At 37.9% G+C, this 18231-nt stretch overlaps 1 protein-coding gene across 1 annotated transcript in view; it reads left to right on the top strand.

Annotated features, from left to right (window-relative positions):
• The window catches only part of sv2a (synaptic vesicle glycoprotein 2A), a 44979-nt gene that overhangs the window by 21522 nt on the left and 5226 nt on the right, over positions 1-18231 (top strand). Inside the window, exons 3-11 of the mRNA XM_082150708.1 lie at positions 5398-5578; positions 6470-6621; positions 10161-10294; positions 10405-10494; positions 11761-11871; positions 12887-12975; positions 13059-13223; positions 15690-15823; positions 17982-18185. Coding sequence (XP_082006834.1) covers positions 5398-5578; positions 6470-6621; positions 10161-10294; positions 10405-10494; positions 11761-11871; positions 12887-12975; positions 13059-13223; positions 15690-15823; positions 17982-18185 — 1260 coding nt within the window. The remainder of the gene's footprint in view (positions 1-5397; positions 5579-6469; positions 6622-10160; positions 10295-10404; positions 10495-11760; positions 11872-12886; positions 12976-13058; positions 13224-15689; positions 15824-17981; positions 18186-18231) is intronic.

Below are 18231 nucleotides of genomic sequence, written 5' to 3'. Positions count from 1 at the left end.
GGATAGGTAGATAGATAGATAGATAGATAGATAGATAGATAGATAGATAGATAGATAGATAGATAGATAGATAGATAGACAGATGTATGTAGATATAGAGAGAGAGCTCTCGATGACTGCAGCTTTTATGTCAGAGTTTCTTTGCCTTGTTACCGTGACAGCGGTGAGGGTGAATGGTGACGCCACGCCACTATACCTTTGACAGAGAGCGTTTAGTCAGTTTCTCACCAGAACACCGGGTGCCAAACGGCACATTAGTCTGGGTGAAACTGAAGAACAGAATACACAAACCTGCCACAGTCCATTGCGCTCCCCTCATCTGTGACGCAGAGAGACACTCGCAGAAAGAAAATAATGCACTAAAAATAGTGTCCCGGCCCCTCCCCCGCTTTCTGTCTCTTTTTCCCTCACTTCCTCAACCCTGGAGCTTGTGTGCTTTCCTGTCACTGTGCGGGAGAATCACAGCCTCCTCTCTCTCCCTTCCCCCTCTGCTCTCTCTCTCTCTCTCTCTTTCTCTCTCTCTCTCTCTCTCTCTCTCTCTCTCTCTCTCTCTCTCTCTCTCTCTCTCTCTCTCTGAGGAGGCGGAAGTCAGCTGTCTCCAGGCACTCCCCTCTTTTATTTATTTTTTATTAGATATAATTATACAATAGACAACAAATAGTATCAACATGTAAAACAAGAACCGGAACAACCACCAAAAAAAAAAAAAAAATTTTTTTTTTTTTTAATTCAATAATAATACAAGAAAAGATCAGCAAATAAATAAAGGAGATTCAATCAATTAGAGCATGTTAGGACAAGAAAATGTGACAAAATTTAAAGGGGCATTTTAAAGAGAGCACAACAAGACAATGTTTTCCCTGCTTTGGTCTTCTCTGAAACAGAAAGCGTTTGAAGGTGAAATTCGTTGAGAAAACCTTTGAATAATGGCTTATGATTCGAAAATGTACATTTATGAATATGAAATTTTGCTAGGAGAAGTAATAGATTTATAAAGTAAAATTCATAAGTTTTTCTCTGTATTAATAAAACCAAATATTGCAGGCACTCCCCTCTCCTGTATCTCTGAGACCCCTCTGACATCATGCAGATGGCCCCGCCCACTCAACCATCACTGAGCTCTAATTGGCTGGGTCATACTGGAGTAGCATAAAACACACACCTTCCCTTTAAATTCAAGACATGTGGTTAACCACAAACACAGCTGTGTTTATTAATGCTCTCAGCTGAGTAAGTTGTGTAAAATCGCGCAACACGTGTTCATCTCCATTGTTCAGGTCTCCCTAGCCAATGTGCTCTGCATCACTGGCTTTGAAGGTCATAAACGGCCCTGCATGAGAGCAGAATTCAGCAGAATCCACAGAAAGCAAACGCTCTTCACATATACAGAGTACACATGTGTGTTGATGGAACATTATTGAGAAAATCATCATGCTTTCATCTAGTCTGTCGTTTTCTAGATCATTTTATTTGTGCAGCCAAGGATAGTGTATATATACACTAAACAAAACAATACTATTTTTAATCATTTTGCAGGTTTTTTTAAACAAATCAAAATGGAATTTAACACAACAGAACTCTTTTGTGCACTGCAGATTAATAGATAGATAGATATATATATAGATAGATAGATAGATAGATAGATAGACAGATAGATAGATAGATAGATAGATAGATGGATGGATGGATGGATGGATGGATGGATGGATGGATGGATGGATGGATGGATGGATGGGTGGATGGATGGATGGATGGATGGATGGATGGATGGATGGATGGATGGATGGATGGATATATAGATAGATATATAGATAGATGGATGGATGGATGGATGGATGGATGGATGGATGGATAGATAGATAGATAGATAGATAGATAGATAGATAGATAGATAGATAGATAGATAGATAGATAGATAGATAGATAGATAGATAGATAGATAGATCTGCATGTATTTGAGATGCTGCTGCGAATGTTACAGCATGTTTGAGTTTGTGTGGCATCTGTCAGCACTGCTTCTCTCTCACCTTGGCCTCAGATTAGGCCTCTATGGCATACAGCCGTGATGATGGGCCTTGATAGGCATCACTGCAATGCAGCGCAGGGGTCTGTTATCTCAACCCCTCCTCTCCTGGGCCCATCGGCTTACACTGCACAAACCACAGCTCTCAACACCTTCTGACTGTGCCAGTGAAGCGCTGTGTCCATTGGGCAATGCAATGGCAGACAGGGGTATATGTAAGGAATAATTGACGACAGGCCGTTGAATTATTAGAAAAATAATGCACACCCGAGGAGGTAATGCGGTCACGACGCGAAGCGGAGTGGCCGTTACACCTCGGGTGTGCATTATTTTTCTAATAATTCAACGGCCTGAAGTCAATTATTCCGCTTATACTACAGTTACCACACCTCGAAACATTGTTCAGATTATGTATTTCAAGACGTTTGTAAAGTTTTTGTCATTAAAACGCTCTTGTATGTAGGACTAATTTCTTACGCATCTAATCCCATGCCTCCGTTGCTAATTCCAAAACGTCATTTCAGAGTTAGTAACGGAGGTTTGAGCCGCTGATAGCAGACTAATGCTGGGGACACACGACTAGCTGACACATTCTCTGACTGTTTCATCGACTGCAGCAGATTTTAAACACCGACTTTGAACACAGACTGAACGCGCTGAACACGCGCGGGCATGATCAGTCAAAGTATCAAATTACATTCATAACCGGCCTTAAAGTGTGTTCCCGGCTTTATGCAGTTATTAATGCAGTTATTAGAGAGAGATGTTGCATAAATGAGACAGAAAAGCATGTGCGTCAATATTATTATTTATTAATTACTTCAATCGTTTTAATTAATTCGTTAATTCTTTTTTTTTTTTCTATTATTGACAGATGACAGTAGACTAGCCAAATAAATGAAACCCAAAGCCCTTTTAACAAGTAGGCCTATCAATAATTATTTATTTGTTATTATCTGCAATAAAAATCCGTGCTGCAGGACTATCCATTTATTTAGCCTATATTCAGTTGAATTTTCTATTGATTATAGATAGGACTTTATAGTTTATTTATTCAAATTAAACTGCATGTTTCTATTGATTGTGAAGCTAGACATTGAAAATTGCAGATCAAGCGCATGGGGCTAAATGCTTTTTCTTGTTATGAATTGTATCCTATTTTCCGTTATTACAGTTGACTACGCGAAGTGATATGGAACTGTAATGCGGTCAAGACCTGCCTGGAACTACTTTAGCCGTGCGTTTCCCTGAAAATAATGCACACCTTAGAACGTTCGTCAACCAATCAGATTCAAGCATTCAACGGCCCTGTAGTATAAACTAAAATGGAGCACTGGGATTTAAAGGACATGTTCGGTATTTTACACTTAAAGCCCTGTTTACAGATCGTTTCTGATGAAATAGAACGGTCAAGATTAAAATTTGGACACATGCTGCTGTCCCGAGAATTTTAGGTTTCTTTCGCTTCTCCCCCCCCACCTACAGAATGGCTGCATAGGTGCACTGGAACAATCCTTCCAAAAAACGCATTAAACTTTCGTTTACAAAGACGTGAAACTCACCGAGTGGTCAGGGGTGTTCACTGATATGCTCACACAAAAATCGCTACAAAAGACGCTTTCCAACAGGTTTTATCGTAGATTTTGTCCACTTTTTTTTTTTTTTTTTTGGACAAAAACTACGATCTTGTCCTTTAAAGGCCATACTAGTCCAGTCATTTTATGAAAAAAGGTTGAACAAATTGCAACAGAACTGCAAACTCAACTGATCCTGTATTCTCAATATGTCCTGAGTAAAACTAAATTTAAAAAAAGCCCAGAAGAATCCCATTAGGGACCCAAATATAGCCTATTCATTATTTTTCTCACGTGAATAGAGTAAAATTTTTTAACCTTTAGATAACCCCATGAAAATTACTGAGTTGATTACTTACATCAAGACAAACAAAAAATGTATTACAAGTTTTTTTTAATTGTTTGTTAACATGGACAAACGGTGCATAATCTAATTACGTATGTGCTAATTTGCATAAATACCACAACAGATCTAAACATTGGGTATAGCCAGGTGAACATGTCTTGTTGAATCTTGTTGACATATAACAGTAAAATACTTAATGTTAAGGTCTGAATGGAACCCATATAGGCTACCTATGAGCATTAATACACAGAGGCAGGAAGAAGTACTTTAGAAACCAGCCTGGGGTTTGGGTCTGGGTCTGTGGGACTGTTTCTGGGGGACGAGTCTGAGGGAAGAACAGGAGACAATGGTAAGGAGAATGCAGAAGACAAAAGGTAGGCAAAATAAAAAGTGAATCCCCAGAAACAGTCCCACAGACCCAGCCCCAAACCCCATCTCTGCAATAATAATTAATAAAGGCTGGTTTCTAAAGTACTTCTTCCTGCCTCTATGTATTAATGCTCATTGGTAGCCTAAATGTCAAATTTTCAGCATCTTCAGTGTCACATGATCCTTCAGAAATCATTTTAATATGCTGATTTGCTACTCAAGAAACATTTCTTATAATTATCAACTTTCTTTTTAAAGTATATCCATTTTTTATATATTTTGAAATACTAAATATATATTTGATGCTTAATGGAGTGATTTGAGATGCCCATGCGAATCACATAAGGAGTGGAATTTGTATGATCCAGAGGAGTTATCTATATAGACCATTTCATGTAGGATGCTGCCTATATAGGCTAACAGTAAGACAGCTCACTAGGTTTTGTAACAGAGCCATTGTGTTTTCGGATGATTGTGTGCTTAAGTAGCTTAGCCAACAAGACCCAAGGTGTAAAAAGATGTTAATCCAGGGTTAAATGTAGTGTGAAAAACGTAACTGAAATCTCAATTAACTCTCTTCAGATGTGAAAGAGCAGCATCTGAGGAATATCATATTCCATGGGTCATTAATATTGTATTCATGCACTGCTTTATCAGTGTCGCGGTAGCACATCCATGCCAGCGGTGCAAGCAGACTGCGTTCACACGACCAGTCACATGACCAGCTGCCGGTGGAGCTGTGAAAGAGTCGTCATTCAGCAGTCAGTGTGAATTCTCTAAACCTCTCGCACGAACAAAAGACAAAATGAATTTGAGCTCTCAGACACAAAACAAAGAAAGCATTACATTCTATAAAAGCTTATCTATACATTATTTTAGCTCATGTAGCTCCAGCAACAAGCGCCAGCTCCAGAGTGGTCATTTTACCTAACATACTGCTCTGTTGGTCACTTTGATTTACTGTCTGTGTGGAGTATGACCATTAGTCATCTTGATCTGAAGCGGTATGATTTGGACAGGATGCTGGTATTGTTATTGATCCCCCTGTCTCTCTCTCTCTCTCTCTGTCTATCTTTCTCTCACAGGTCTAATTGTGTATCTGGGTATGATGGTGGGTGCCTTTGTGTGGGGAGGTCTGGCTGACAGAATCGGGCGCAGACAGACCCTTCTGATCTCTCTCTCCATCAACAGTGTCTTTGCTTTCTTCTCCTCCTTTGTCCAAGGATACAGCTCCTTCCTGTTCTGTCGTCTGCTCTCCGGTGTGGGGTAAAGGCACATTTCACACCACCACTGTCTCTTTTATATTTATATAAAAAAAAAAATGTGTTTAGATATGAGGGTAAGACAAAATTTTAATTTAGATCTCTTTCAGATAACTTTATAAAAATAAATATGACGTAAAAATTGTTTATTAAATAGATAAAGTGCATTCTAAAATATCTGTTCTTCCATAATATATATATTTTTTTAATTAGCTTTTATTTTTAGTTAATATTTGTATTTCTATTTAGCTTTAATTTATTTTTAAGTTTTAGTAATATTAGTAGTATTTGTACTTAAACTTGTTTTATTTCAGTTAATAATATTTCACATTTTCGCTGTAGTTTATAAAAAAATTCTGCTTATTTCAGATTTCAGTAAACAAAAAAATAATTGTAATAGTTCGTTTTTGTTACCAGTAACAACTATAATATATATTTAGATATTATAAACATATAAATGGACTTAAACTTATATACTTTATATATATATATATATATATATATATATATATATATATAGTTGTTTAAATTAATTTATACGTTTCTATAATTTCTTATATTTACACATTTTATAGGTGGCGTTTTAAACAAATTATTTATAGAAATATCTTCTAATAATTCTGGAAATTCTCCATATACTGTGTGTATAAGCATGTTTATACTGTAAAATAAATGAAATAGTACTAAGAACTATGCTAGAGGCTGTTACATTTTGTGAAAAAGTTTATTCCATTTTAGTTCTACTTACTGAAATCTTTTCTAGCTCAATTCAAATTTAGAAATGTATTGCTATGATGTTTGAGTTTTTGATGTTTAATATTAAATGAGATATTTTCATTTTAAAAATGATGTACAATATCCTAATATTGGAGTGCCTCTCTGTTTCATGCTGTAGGATCGGTGGCTCTATTCCCATTGTGTTCTCATATTACTCTGAGTTTCTGGCTCAAGAGAAGCGTGGTGAGCACTTGAGCTGGCTCTGCATGTTCTGGATGATTGGAGGCATCTACGCTGCTGCCATGGCCTGGGCCATCATTCCCCACTACGGTAACTAGCACACTTAAATCGTTTAGGTGGTGTACTGTAGCTTAATGGTTAATTGATCTCAGCTGGTAGCTGAAAGGTTGTAGATCCATTAACTCGAGACTGTGCCCTTGAGCAAGACACTTAACCTCAGCTTACTCCAGAGAGGACTGAACCGGTAACTTAAGATGGAGATGTCCCAGAAAGTAAATCCACTAATTATCGTGCCGTGTTGTGGTGATCAGTAAAGGTTTTAGGGATGTATGAACAATCCAGAGGTTATAGAGGTTATAAATCTCATCAACTTCTCTTCAGAAGTAGATCATGATTTTAAATGCCTAGTTGCCATAAATAATTACCAGAAATGCCACAAAAGAAAAAAAAATTGGTGGAGAAACAATTTTCACTCATAAATTGCTAGTAAATTTCACAATTTCAAACAAACGGCATGTAACACATTGGTCCCTATCTTGCACCCAGCGCAATTGACTTTGTACACCGACGCATGTATCATTCCTATTTTGCACCCGACACACAGCGGACTTTTCCCTTCACAGACACACGTCGGTAAACTAGCAAATGCCTTTGCGCTCCCGGGGGCGGTTCAGCGCAAAGAGGAGTCGGTTCCGGCGCAAACGTATTTTGCAGGTTTAGAAAACTATTCCGCCACTGACCAGGAAAAACCTAGTCTAAAGTCAGTGGCGCGTTGCACATGTTATTCATATGCTATTTTAAAGGCGCATGCTTGGCAATAACCAATGTAGCGTGTGCACAACGCGCATACACTTTGCTTATCTCATCTACACACAGACGCAGCAGTTCTCATTTTTAGAAAACCATACATTATTACAAGGAAAAATATGAACACATGAGGGAAATCATTGTTGTGTCCATGAAGATGTGAAAAAATAGGCAAAATCTAGCTTACACATTTACCCAAATTATTATACACCTGTTAAACTGAAGTTAATTTGGGTGTGTTTCTCCATCCCCAATGTCACTTCTCTGTGTTTTACGGCCCTGACGAGAACGTCGGTCTCCTCGGCTGTGAACCGCTCCTGGCAAATCCGCCGTTATAATAGCAACCCGCCATGGAACAAGCGCGCCTGCTCTTAAAGGGAATGTGAGATGTCGCTCCGATTGGTTTATTTCACGTTACGCCCAAACCACACCTATGAATAATGAAGCTACTTCAGACCAACCCCTTTTAGATTTGCGTCGGGTGCAAGAGTCATTTATCCCGCCGGTATAATAGCAACAGCGTCCAAGACCCGCCCACAAAGTTACTTGCGTTTCGCGCTTGATACTTGCGTTTCAGATCGTTAAAATAGGGCCCACTGAATGAAATGTGAAACTTTGAAGAAAAAAAATAGTAGGGGTGTAATGGTAAACATATTCGTATAGAAAATGTTTGGTACAGAACAGGGACCGAAGGAATACAGTGATTTAACCAGTGCATGTGTGGAAGGAACGTCATTTTAAAATCAGAGTTTCCCCCCTTGAATGGGAGATATATATACACATCTGAAAAATAAGTTCAGAGTAAGCTGCTTCCGGAGAAGTGCACGATCCAAGTTGTCCTAAACATGAGATGTGTTTTATATTTATATTATATTTATGTGTTTTATAAGCATCTATAAACATAAACCTAAATGGATTTCCCTACTGTCAGATACGCGTGTTGTTTAATGTGTTTGAGATGAGTTTTCCTCAGCTTACATCTTATGGTTGTATACTTGCCTGTACATTTTAATTAGCAAACAAATCTACATTTAAATTTGCAGACTTCAATTAATGAGTGCCGGCACACGCTTGTGCGTCAAAAACATGGAGCAGATTAGAAGCGCAATAATTCTAACCTTGTTCTAAGACATTTTGCTAACATATTTTGCATCCAAAAGTGAAAGCACAATCTCTTCCCCCAATTTCAACAGCACCATAAACTGAAGTGTGTGTTGCTGCCAGCAATATAGACTTTATGCCGAACGTCACATGATGAACAAACGATGAAAGTATTAATGGCGATATCTATGGACTTTTAAGGAAATCTGCTAACCTAGCTAGCCCTTTTTATTCGTTTTATTCGATTCAAATATCTAAATGTTAGTGAGAGGGAAAATAAAAACTTCAATCAATCTGCATATGTGTGATGTACTCATCTTTGCTCGCTCCTTTGAAGGTATCTTGAGTAAAACAAAGTATTTAACGAAGCACATAGAAAACACCTGAACCGGAAGTGATGCGACTTGTTTTACAGGATGTGGAAGTTTGTTGTGTATAAAACACTATTGACACTTTTTGTTTATTTAAAGACAGACATAGTTTGTTCAGTAAACCACTGTTTAATTAAAAAAAATCGGGACTTCAAAACCAAGTTACGTACCGAACCTTCCGAACATAATTTTTATGAACCGTTACACCCCATATGAAATAGTGTTTTATTGTAAAACTAACTCAAGTTTTTGCTTTATTAAAAACTTCGTAAAAGTATTTTTTTTTACAGTGCATCTCAATTGTGATTTTTTTGTCATAAAAGTTTCAGAATTAAGCCTAAACATTGTAACAACTAATATGGATTGATGCTAGCCTGGTTAAAACCAGACCATTCTCAGTAGTAACTGAGTTATGGTCTGGCAAAGCTTCATTAATAACTCATTTCCAAAGGGGCGTCACCAACGGACGTCGCTCAAATGCCTCTGGGCGCAATTGGATAGACCTAAAACCAATCAGAGCGATCGTCATCGTGTAAAGCCATATGCTGCGTCCCTAAGTTACACTACGCCATAAAAGTATGTACTCTTTTTGTGAAGAAAAGGTATTTACTTTTGAATGTGTAGCAAAAAAGTAGGCAAGCTTTGGGACATACTACTTCGTCATCTTTATCGGACGGATCTGTCGCGTGCATCCTGTCACGCAAACTGCCCTGTCAATCATCTTGTCACAGTTAAAATCCTCTATTAAATCTAATTTAACTTCCTACCGTTTCGGAGAGAAATGTAGCAGCACGTTCATCTGCCAGTGGGTCTTTCATGGAGACTGTCCTCATGTTTTTGCAATTTGAATATAATAATGCATTTAAAAGCTGGTGCGCTTCACCAACGGATGTCGCTCAAATGCCTCTGGGCGCAATTGGATAGACCTAAAACCAATTAGAGCGATCATCATCGTGTAAAGCCCGCCCCAACGTTTCTGATTGGTGCCTCGATTTGGACGGATTAGAAATCGGCTTGAATGAGCTCTTTGCCAGACTACTGTAGAGCAAATCAAAATTTAGCGGAAGTTTGTCTGGGTTTTCCCAGGCTAGATTGATGGACAAACTGTGCCAGATTTGGCTTGGGTCATGAATATTAATTATAGTATATGTAAATGTTAATAATTAGCTATTTTGTAGAGCAGCAGCATGTCTTACTTGCTCACAGCAGCGTGTTGTCTATGTACTGGCAGTAGCAAGTCCCGTACTTGCTCTGCAGCAGCAGAATTGTCATATCCATTGCCATGCCAAACACTCCAAGTTTTCATGACAGAAATTAGTTCACTAATAAATGGCCTTTTCTTTAAACCAGGCTGGAGCTTCCAGATGGGATCAGCCTACCAGTTTCATAGCTGGCGAGTGTTTGTGCTGGTGTGTGCGTTTCCCGCCGTCGCTGCTATCGCTGCGCTGACCACCATGCCAGAGAGCCCACGCTTCTTCTTGGAGGTTAGTGACGTCCCACATCTTGGCTTTGACCAGGTTAATTCTGTAGGTAAAACGTGCAGAGTAAGCTACTAATCAAAGATGACTTTAATGCATTGTGTGTGTTTTACCAGAACGGGAAACATGACGAAGCTTGGATGATTCTGAAGCAGGTCCATGACACCAACATGAGGGCTAAGGGATACCCGGAGAGGGTTTTCTCTGTGAGTACAGCTAGAGTCACCCCTCATTCCTCATTAGGACAGAAGTGATTTGTGGGAATTTTATTTTCTTAATATGAATTGGAAATTAATTATGCAGTCACGCTAATAGGTTTCCATTAAATGGCCGAGCTGGGAGTCAAATTGGTTTTCATGCTCATTTAATCAGGGTCAATAACGTTATTATTTACATGTAAATTATGCACACCTGTTTCATTTGATATTTTGGGATATTCTATAACTATTATAGTTTCATAGTTCACAATAATTAGCATTGTAAATCTTAATCATATTACTTAATTAGACTCTGCTCTCCTCTCACTGACAAGTAGTTTTATGGAAATATCCTGGGCAAAGGAACGGGCCAAGCAAAAAATGGCAAAATATTTAGTGGCCTTTTAATGGTCTAACCATTTTGTTTTACAAATCACTGGTCAGAAAATGTGCAAGAATTGCACAAATACTATTGATAAAGTAATTTAGCACAGAATATCCGTCCATAACTTGTAGACAGCTTTTTACTGGAAGAAGAGTCAGTGTTGTTCCACTCAATGTTAACGGCTTCAAACAGTTCATGAGTAGTTGAAAAAATGTCTCCCAGTTAGTTTGAGTTTAATAAGAGACCAAATATTCACTATAGGGCTCAAACCTGGACTCTGACCAGGCCAAAACACCAGCCTGATGAACTTGTTCTCAAGCCACTTCTTGGTTGTCTTTGTAATTTGGGCAGGAGCATTGCTGATCAATAACATCTGATCATTCCTCATTTGTGTTAAGCAAGCCATTCTGCAATATTCTCCAGTACTCCAAAGCATTAAATGACTTTTCCCAGTGAAGCATCTCACCAATACCAGCAGCTAAAAGGTTCCTCACATAATGACACTCTTCCTCCATGCTTCACTGTGGTAGAGATGCATTAATATTATATCAGCATATTTTCGAAGACACCGCTCTGGAGCATCACCACGCAACTCGTGTTTCAATGTGATTCATCACTCAACACACAACCCATATTCTGCCAATAATTTCATTCAGTCTTTATTTTCTGAGACAGTTTTTAAGAAATGCATTTGCTTACATTTAGCTAATTTTCTGACCAATTATTTGTGGATAAGACAATTAAAAGTATAGTGTTTAGCCATTTTTGCCCAGGAGTGTGTATATATATATATATATAGGCTATTCATGAGTAGATTCCTATCACTTAACCACACAAACCTATCAGTAAAGTATCATGGCACTTTTTCAAGCATGTTGTGAAATCCCCAGGTCACCACCATTAAGACGGTGAAACAGATGGATGAGTTGGTTGACATGGGTGGAGAGGCCACAGCCTGGCACCAGCGCTGGAGGATCAAGCTGACCAACCTCTTCCACCAGGTAGAGTACGATAAACACAGACAAAGATGAAAAAGACTACCACTATACGAAACTTTAGTTTGAAGTGGTCTGGGGACATATTCTACACTTTTGTACCATTTTATTTTATATCAGTCAAGGTTTCTTGCACCAAAAAGTCATCATTTCATTGTACATAACCATTTTTAACCCCCCCCCTTTTATTTTATTTTATGAAATTCATATTTATATTCCTCAAGGATGCATTAAATTGATCATAAGTGGCAGTAAAGACACGCATAATGTTACAAAAAGATTTCTATTTCAAATAAATCCTGTTCTTATGTATACTGAAGAAAATGTATCCGCAATGTTTCCATGAAAATATTAAGCAGCACCAGGGATATTATTGTTAACCAAATCTAAATCTATTAAAAACATTTTAATTGAAATAAAGGTCAAATAAAATAAAATATAAATATTAGATGAAAAACTTTGCAGAAATGTTGCTTTGGCAACTAACTGAAATTAAATGTTTAAGTTGAAGCACTAAAATTACTAACTGGAAATAAATAAAAACTAAAACTGAACTAATTATAAAACCAACAAAATAATTAATTAATTAAATTAAATTAAACGTAAATAGTATTATTTGAAAAGAACAAAACTGATAAAAACAAAACTAAAAATGCATTCAACTTTGTATAATATCGAACAGGCATTGATATAAAATGTGGATAGTCATATATTAACATGCTTATGTAATAGTGATATTGTTACTGTGGCGATTCTGATTGACACACATTTGCAGCTTAGTTTCCATAAATTGTAAATGTTGAAGTGTGTCTACATACAGCGAAATAAATATGTGTAGGATTTACTTGTTTATAAACAATTTTCACAAATAAGTACAAAGAAAAGGCAAGTAACACATCGGATTAAAAATTACATTTTGAAGTAGAAAGACTGAAATAGTATTTTCCTGTGAAATCTATTTTGAATCATTTTTTACATAGTTTAATACATCAAACTAATTTTTTTTATGTTGGGTTTCCAGGTGTGGAGCAACTTCTTGACGGTGTTTAATCCAGAGTACCGGAGGATCACCTACATGATGATGGCCGTGTGGTTTTCCATGTCCTTCAGGTGAACTACACCGAACTTTTCCCAGACCATCTAATGATTTGTCCATCTGCATTGTTTCATGGCTTGTTGCTCTCTGCCTCCAGCTACTACGGGTTGACCGTTTGGTTCCCTGACATGATCAAATACCTGCAGAAACAAGAGTACTCCTCACGCACAAAGGTCTTCATCAAAGAGAAAGTGGAGCATGTGACCTTTAACTTCACCCTGGAGAACCAGATCCACCGGAATGGAGAGTATTTCAACAACAAGTAAGGGCTGCTCACAGGCAGTATGCCAAACATATTTCAGTTAATAGAGCTGACCTTTCTATGAAAGGTGAATTGTGTTGTGACATTCCGCTTGCTTTTTAAAGGAGTATTCCAGATCAAATGCAATTTAAGTGTGATAGAATGACTTAACAACCTTGAGGGCCCTATTTTAACGATCTGAAACGCAAGTATCAAGCGCGAAACGCAAGTAACTTTGTGGGCGGGTCTTGGGCGCTGTTGCTATTATACCGGCGGGATAAATGACTCTAGCGCCCGACGCAAATCTAAAATGTGTTGGTCTGAAGTAGCTTCATTATTCATAGGTGTGGTTTGGGCGTAACGTGAAATAAACCAATCAGAGCGACATCTCGCATTCCCTTTAAGAGCAGGCGCGCTTGTTCCATGGCGGGTTGCTATTATAACGGCGGATTTGCCAGACGCGCACCAGGAGCGGTTCACAGCCGAGGAGACCGACGTTCTCGTCAGGGCCGTAAAACACAGAGAAGTGACATTGGGGATGGAGAAACACACCCAAATTAGCTTCGGTTTAACAGGTGTATAATAATTTGGGTAAATGTGTAAGCTAGATTTATGCCTATTTTTTCACATCTTCATGGACACAGCAATGATTTCCCTCGTGTGGTAATATTGTTCCTTGTAATAATGTATGGTTTTCTAAAAATGAAAACTGCTGCGTTTGTGTGTAGATGAGATAAGCAAAGTGTATGTGCGTTGTGCACACGCTACATTGATTATGGCCAAGCATGCACCTTTAAAATAGCATATGAATAACATGCGCAACGCGCCACTGACTTTAGACTAGGTTTTTCCTGGTCAGTGGCGGAATTGTTTTCTAAACCTGCAAAATAGCACCAGGGAACGTTTGCGCCAGAACACACCTCCTCTTTGCTGTTGTATAGTTTTATAGTAAAAGAAATTCTCGCACAATATTATCTCTGTTCCAAGTCAGCTGACTACCGAGACAGCATTTTAAAACATCATATATGTGAAGACAACTTCTTTTGGGCCAAAATCAAAATCATCATATGCTTGATGAACATCATCATTTATATACTATTATTGTTTTAATTAATATGTAAAGAATAATTGACAACGGGCCATTGAATTATTAGAAAAATAATGCACACCCGAGGTGTAAGGTGCATTATTTTTCTAATAATTCAACAGCCCGGAGTCAATCATTATGCTTATACTACGGTTATCACACCTCAAAACATTGTTCAGATGATGTATTTCAAGACTTTTTGTCAAGTTTTTGTTCTTAAAACGCTCTTCTGTGTATTCGGCAGCAGCGTCTCCACTAATAGCGCAATCTGCTTCAAGAACAGAGCCGTTATTACATCGCTAGTGAAAAATGTCTTGTAGCTTTTAAGTTGTTAAACTATTTTACTGATAAAATTGTCTATGCGAGTGTTGGTCCATACTGTATGTGTGTCCTTTTAAGTGTGCGAGAGAGAGCGGGAGAAAGAGTATGTGCTATCCATACGTAATAAAACCTAATTTTGTGGCAAATAAAACATGGAAATAATTTGTTGTTTATTATATTTATTTGCTCGGTCAGTGTCGTTGTGGGTTTTGGTTCTTTTGCTGTTGTGGTCTGTAATGACCATTGAAATAACTGAAATCATTTGGTGAAGTGATATGGAACTGCAATGCGGTCAAGACTTGCCTGGATCTACTTTAGCCGTGCGTTTCCCTGAAAATAATTGCACACCTTAGAACGCTCGTCAACCAATCAGATTCAAGCATTAAACAGCCCCGTAGAGTATAATAAATGTTTATTGCATTACTTTACTCTCAAGTGTGTTACCATGATGGTGTTTAGTATTTGTATGAATGACACCTTTTATATATTAGTATTTACCTTCTGTGATGAGCTTTGATTCGTCATGTGACTTTCTCATCACCATCTGTTTTTGGTGGTTGTCAGTATATTACAAAGGTACAAAACAGATATTAGAATAGGTTGGTATATTAACATTATATCAGTTAATGAAATATGTTTTTTTTTTCTTTACTGTAATTTGATGAGTCTGTAAAACATAAAATGTATTTAGCATATTTGTATGGTACATTTCTGGCAATCACAGCTGCCTTTTTTATTTGGAGCACTTTGTGAAAGCTAAATGAAATCTGAATACCATCTGGTCACACTTTAGAATAAGGTCCAATTCTCACTCTTAACTACGACTTTTGCCTCAAACTCCTAATTACTGCTTTATAATAGTTAGTAAAGGTAGTTAAGTTGAGGTATTGGGTATAGGATTAAAGGATGTAGAATATGGTCATGCAGAATAAAGCATTAATTTGTGCTTTATAAGTATTAATAAACAGCCAATATCCCAGTAATATGCATGCTAATAAGCAACTAGTTAATAGTAAGAATGGGTTACCTATTTGGTGTTACCAAATTTCTTAGTGGATCTTTTCTCTTTGCCATTAAAGGTTCTTGAATCTGAAGATGAAGTCTATGGTGTTTGAAGACTCCATGTTTGAGGAATGCTACTTTGAGGATATCACATCAAGCAACACCTTCTTCAGAAACTGCACCTTTATCGCCACCCTTTTCTACAACACTGGTGAGAAGACCACGGGTTTCACCCTCCTGGCTATAAACAAAATATATAGCACTGCTGTTGAATGTTTTTGAACGTGATCGACACATTCAGACGTATAAAATATTTGGATTCAAGCCGTAGGCATTCAAAGCTATGATCCTTTATAAGAAGACACTCATGTGACATGTTTTGCTACGGTTAAAATGGCCTCAGGTTTTAGAGCTATTGAACGCATTTCAGGTCTCCTAGCAACACCAGCTCAGATTCTTCCTCCGACTGTCTGTGAGGGAATGACAATCTGCTTTTCCTAAATCAGTCGTACTGGACGTTTATGATTGTTTCTCTGAGCAGCTTGCAGATGAATGATGAAACTTAAAAACAAAAGCTTTGAGTCTGTTCTAAAATCTAGTTATCTGCCTACCTAGACAGCATTTTAACTTTTACATTTATGCATTTGCAGACACTTTTACTTAAAGCAATTTTCATTGCATTTGAGGTGTATTTTATCAGTCCATGCATTCCCTGACATGCATCATTTTGCTATTCCAAAATTGAGGCAAATCCCAGAATTATTGCAATGAGCTTAATGAACGCATTAATTCAAGATGGCAATGAAGTGAGAGACTATGTCCTGGTTTCACAGACAGGGCTTGGATTAAGCCAGGATTAGGATACTCAAGTAGTTTTTATATACATGCCTTAGAAAAACACATTACTGGTGTGCATCTTAAGACATATTTTAAGATATTTCAGTGCAAATTGCTTTCAATTAGGACAGCTCAAATATGCATTTTAGTCTGTGACTAAATTTAAAGGGATAGTTCACCCAAAAATGAAAATTATCCCATGATTTACTCACCCTCAAGCCATCCTAGGTGTATATGACATTCTTTCAGATGAATACAATCGGAGTTATAAAAAAATGTCCTGGCCCTTCCAAGCTTTATAATGGCTGTTTTTGTTTTGTCCATAAAAGTGCATCTATCCATCATAAAAGTGCATCTATCCATCATAAAAGTGCTCCACACGGCTCCGGGGTGTTAATAAAGGCCTTCTGAATCGAAGTGATGTGTTTTTTGTAAGAAAAATATTTGTATTTATAATATGGATAGATGCACTTTTATGGACAAAACAGAAACAGCCATTCACTGCCATTATAAAGCTTGGCAGAGACAGGACATTTTTTAATATAACTCCGATTGTATTCGTCTGAAAGAAGAATGTCATATACACCTAGGATGACTTGAGGGTGAGTATATCAAGGGCTAATTTTCATTTTTGGGTGAACTATCACTTTAAGCTTTGTCTGTGAAACCGAGCATATAATAACCATATCCTGTGTGAATGGGCCTTTGAAAGAGCCTAAATGTCAGAGGCCCTGTTTACACCTGGTATTAAGATGCATTTTGTATTGGTAGATCGGATCACAAGTGGACGACGCTACATACAGGGGTAAACGGGGTCTAAAACGTTTTGAGCTTGTCCACTTTCGACCACTTCCAGAGGTAGTGGAAAACGCATTTGACTGGATTGTTTTCGTAGTGTGAACGCTCATGTGGTCAAATGCGTTCGAATAGCCACAAAAGACGGCTACTCTCCGCCTATACTGACTTAATGTGTAAACATTATGGGAAGCGCACCAGCCGGACGGGAAGCACAATGCACAAAGCACAATGTTCTCTCACCATTCCTGATTTCTAACAAACACTCACAGTGTTCGGCGTGGTCTTGCAGCTGTCAGAGAAATGAAAGCTGCTGCTCTCCGTATGTTTTTCCATCATCTTATTTTGCGTTCATATGTAAATTGTGCAAGTTTTTTTTGTCCATTATTATCGAAAGATCTGAAAAAGCCCATACATTTACCCTCCCAAAGACCCTCCCCTTGAAGAAATCAGGACAAAGCGGACAAAAGAGACGGATTAAAATACTAGGTGTATATACTGGGTATGTGTCTCGCTCGTCTACTTGTGAACCGATCAACCAAAACGCATCTTATACCAGGAGTAAACATGGCCAGAAATGCTGCTGTCTTCTAAGCCTTCTAAGTAGCTCAATGGTTTAGTACACATGCATAAAGATGTCATCTATCCACAGATTCTTGTTTATGAAAGTGTTTATGTTAACTGTTGTGGAGGAATAGCTGCTGTGTTGGTTAACAAGAGCCCTCATCTGTTTTTAGACTTGTTCAAGTACCGGCTGATCAACAGCAAACTCATCAACAGCACCTTTCTGCATAACAAAGAGGGTTGTATGCTGGATTTCAGCGACGAGAACAACGCCTACATGATCTATTTTGTCAGCTTCCTTGGCACACTTGCTGTCCTGCCTGGGAACATTGTGTCTGCTTTGCTCATGGACAAGATCGGACGTCTAAGAATGCTGGGTAAAAAACACACAAAAAAACAAGTTGCAACAGAGCTGAACACATT

Source organism: Leuciscus leuciscus (assembly GCF_965113295.1).
Source record: "Leuciscus leuciscus genome assembly, chromosome: 20".
Taxonomy (NCBI): domain Eukaryota; kingdom Metazoa; phylum Chordata; class Actinopteri; order Cypriniformes; family Leuciscidae; genus Leuciscus; species Leuciscus leuciscus.
The sequence above is the reverse complement of the archived record's forward strand: the minus strand, read 5'-3'. Positions and strand labels throughout refer to the sequence as shown.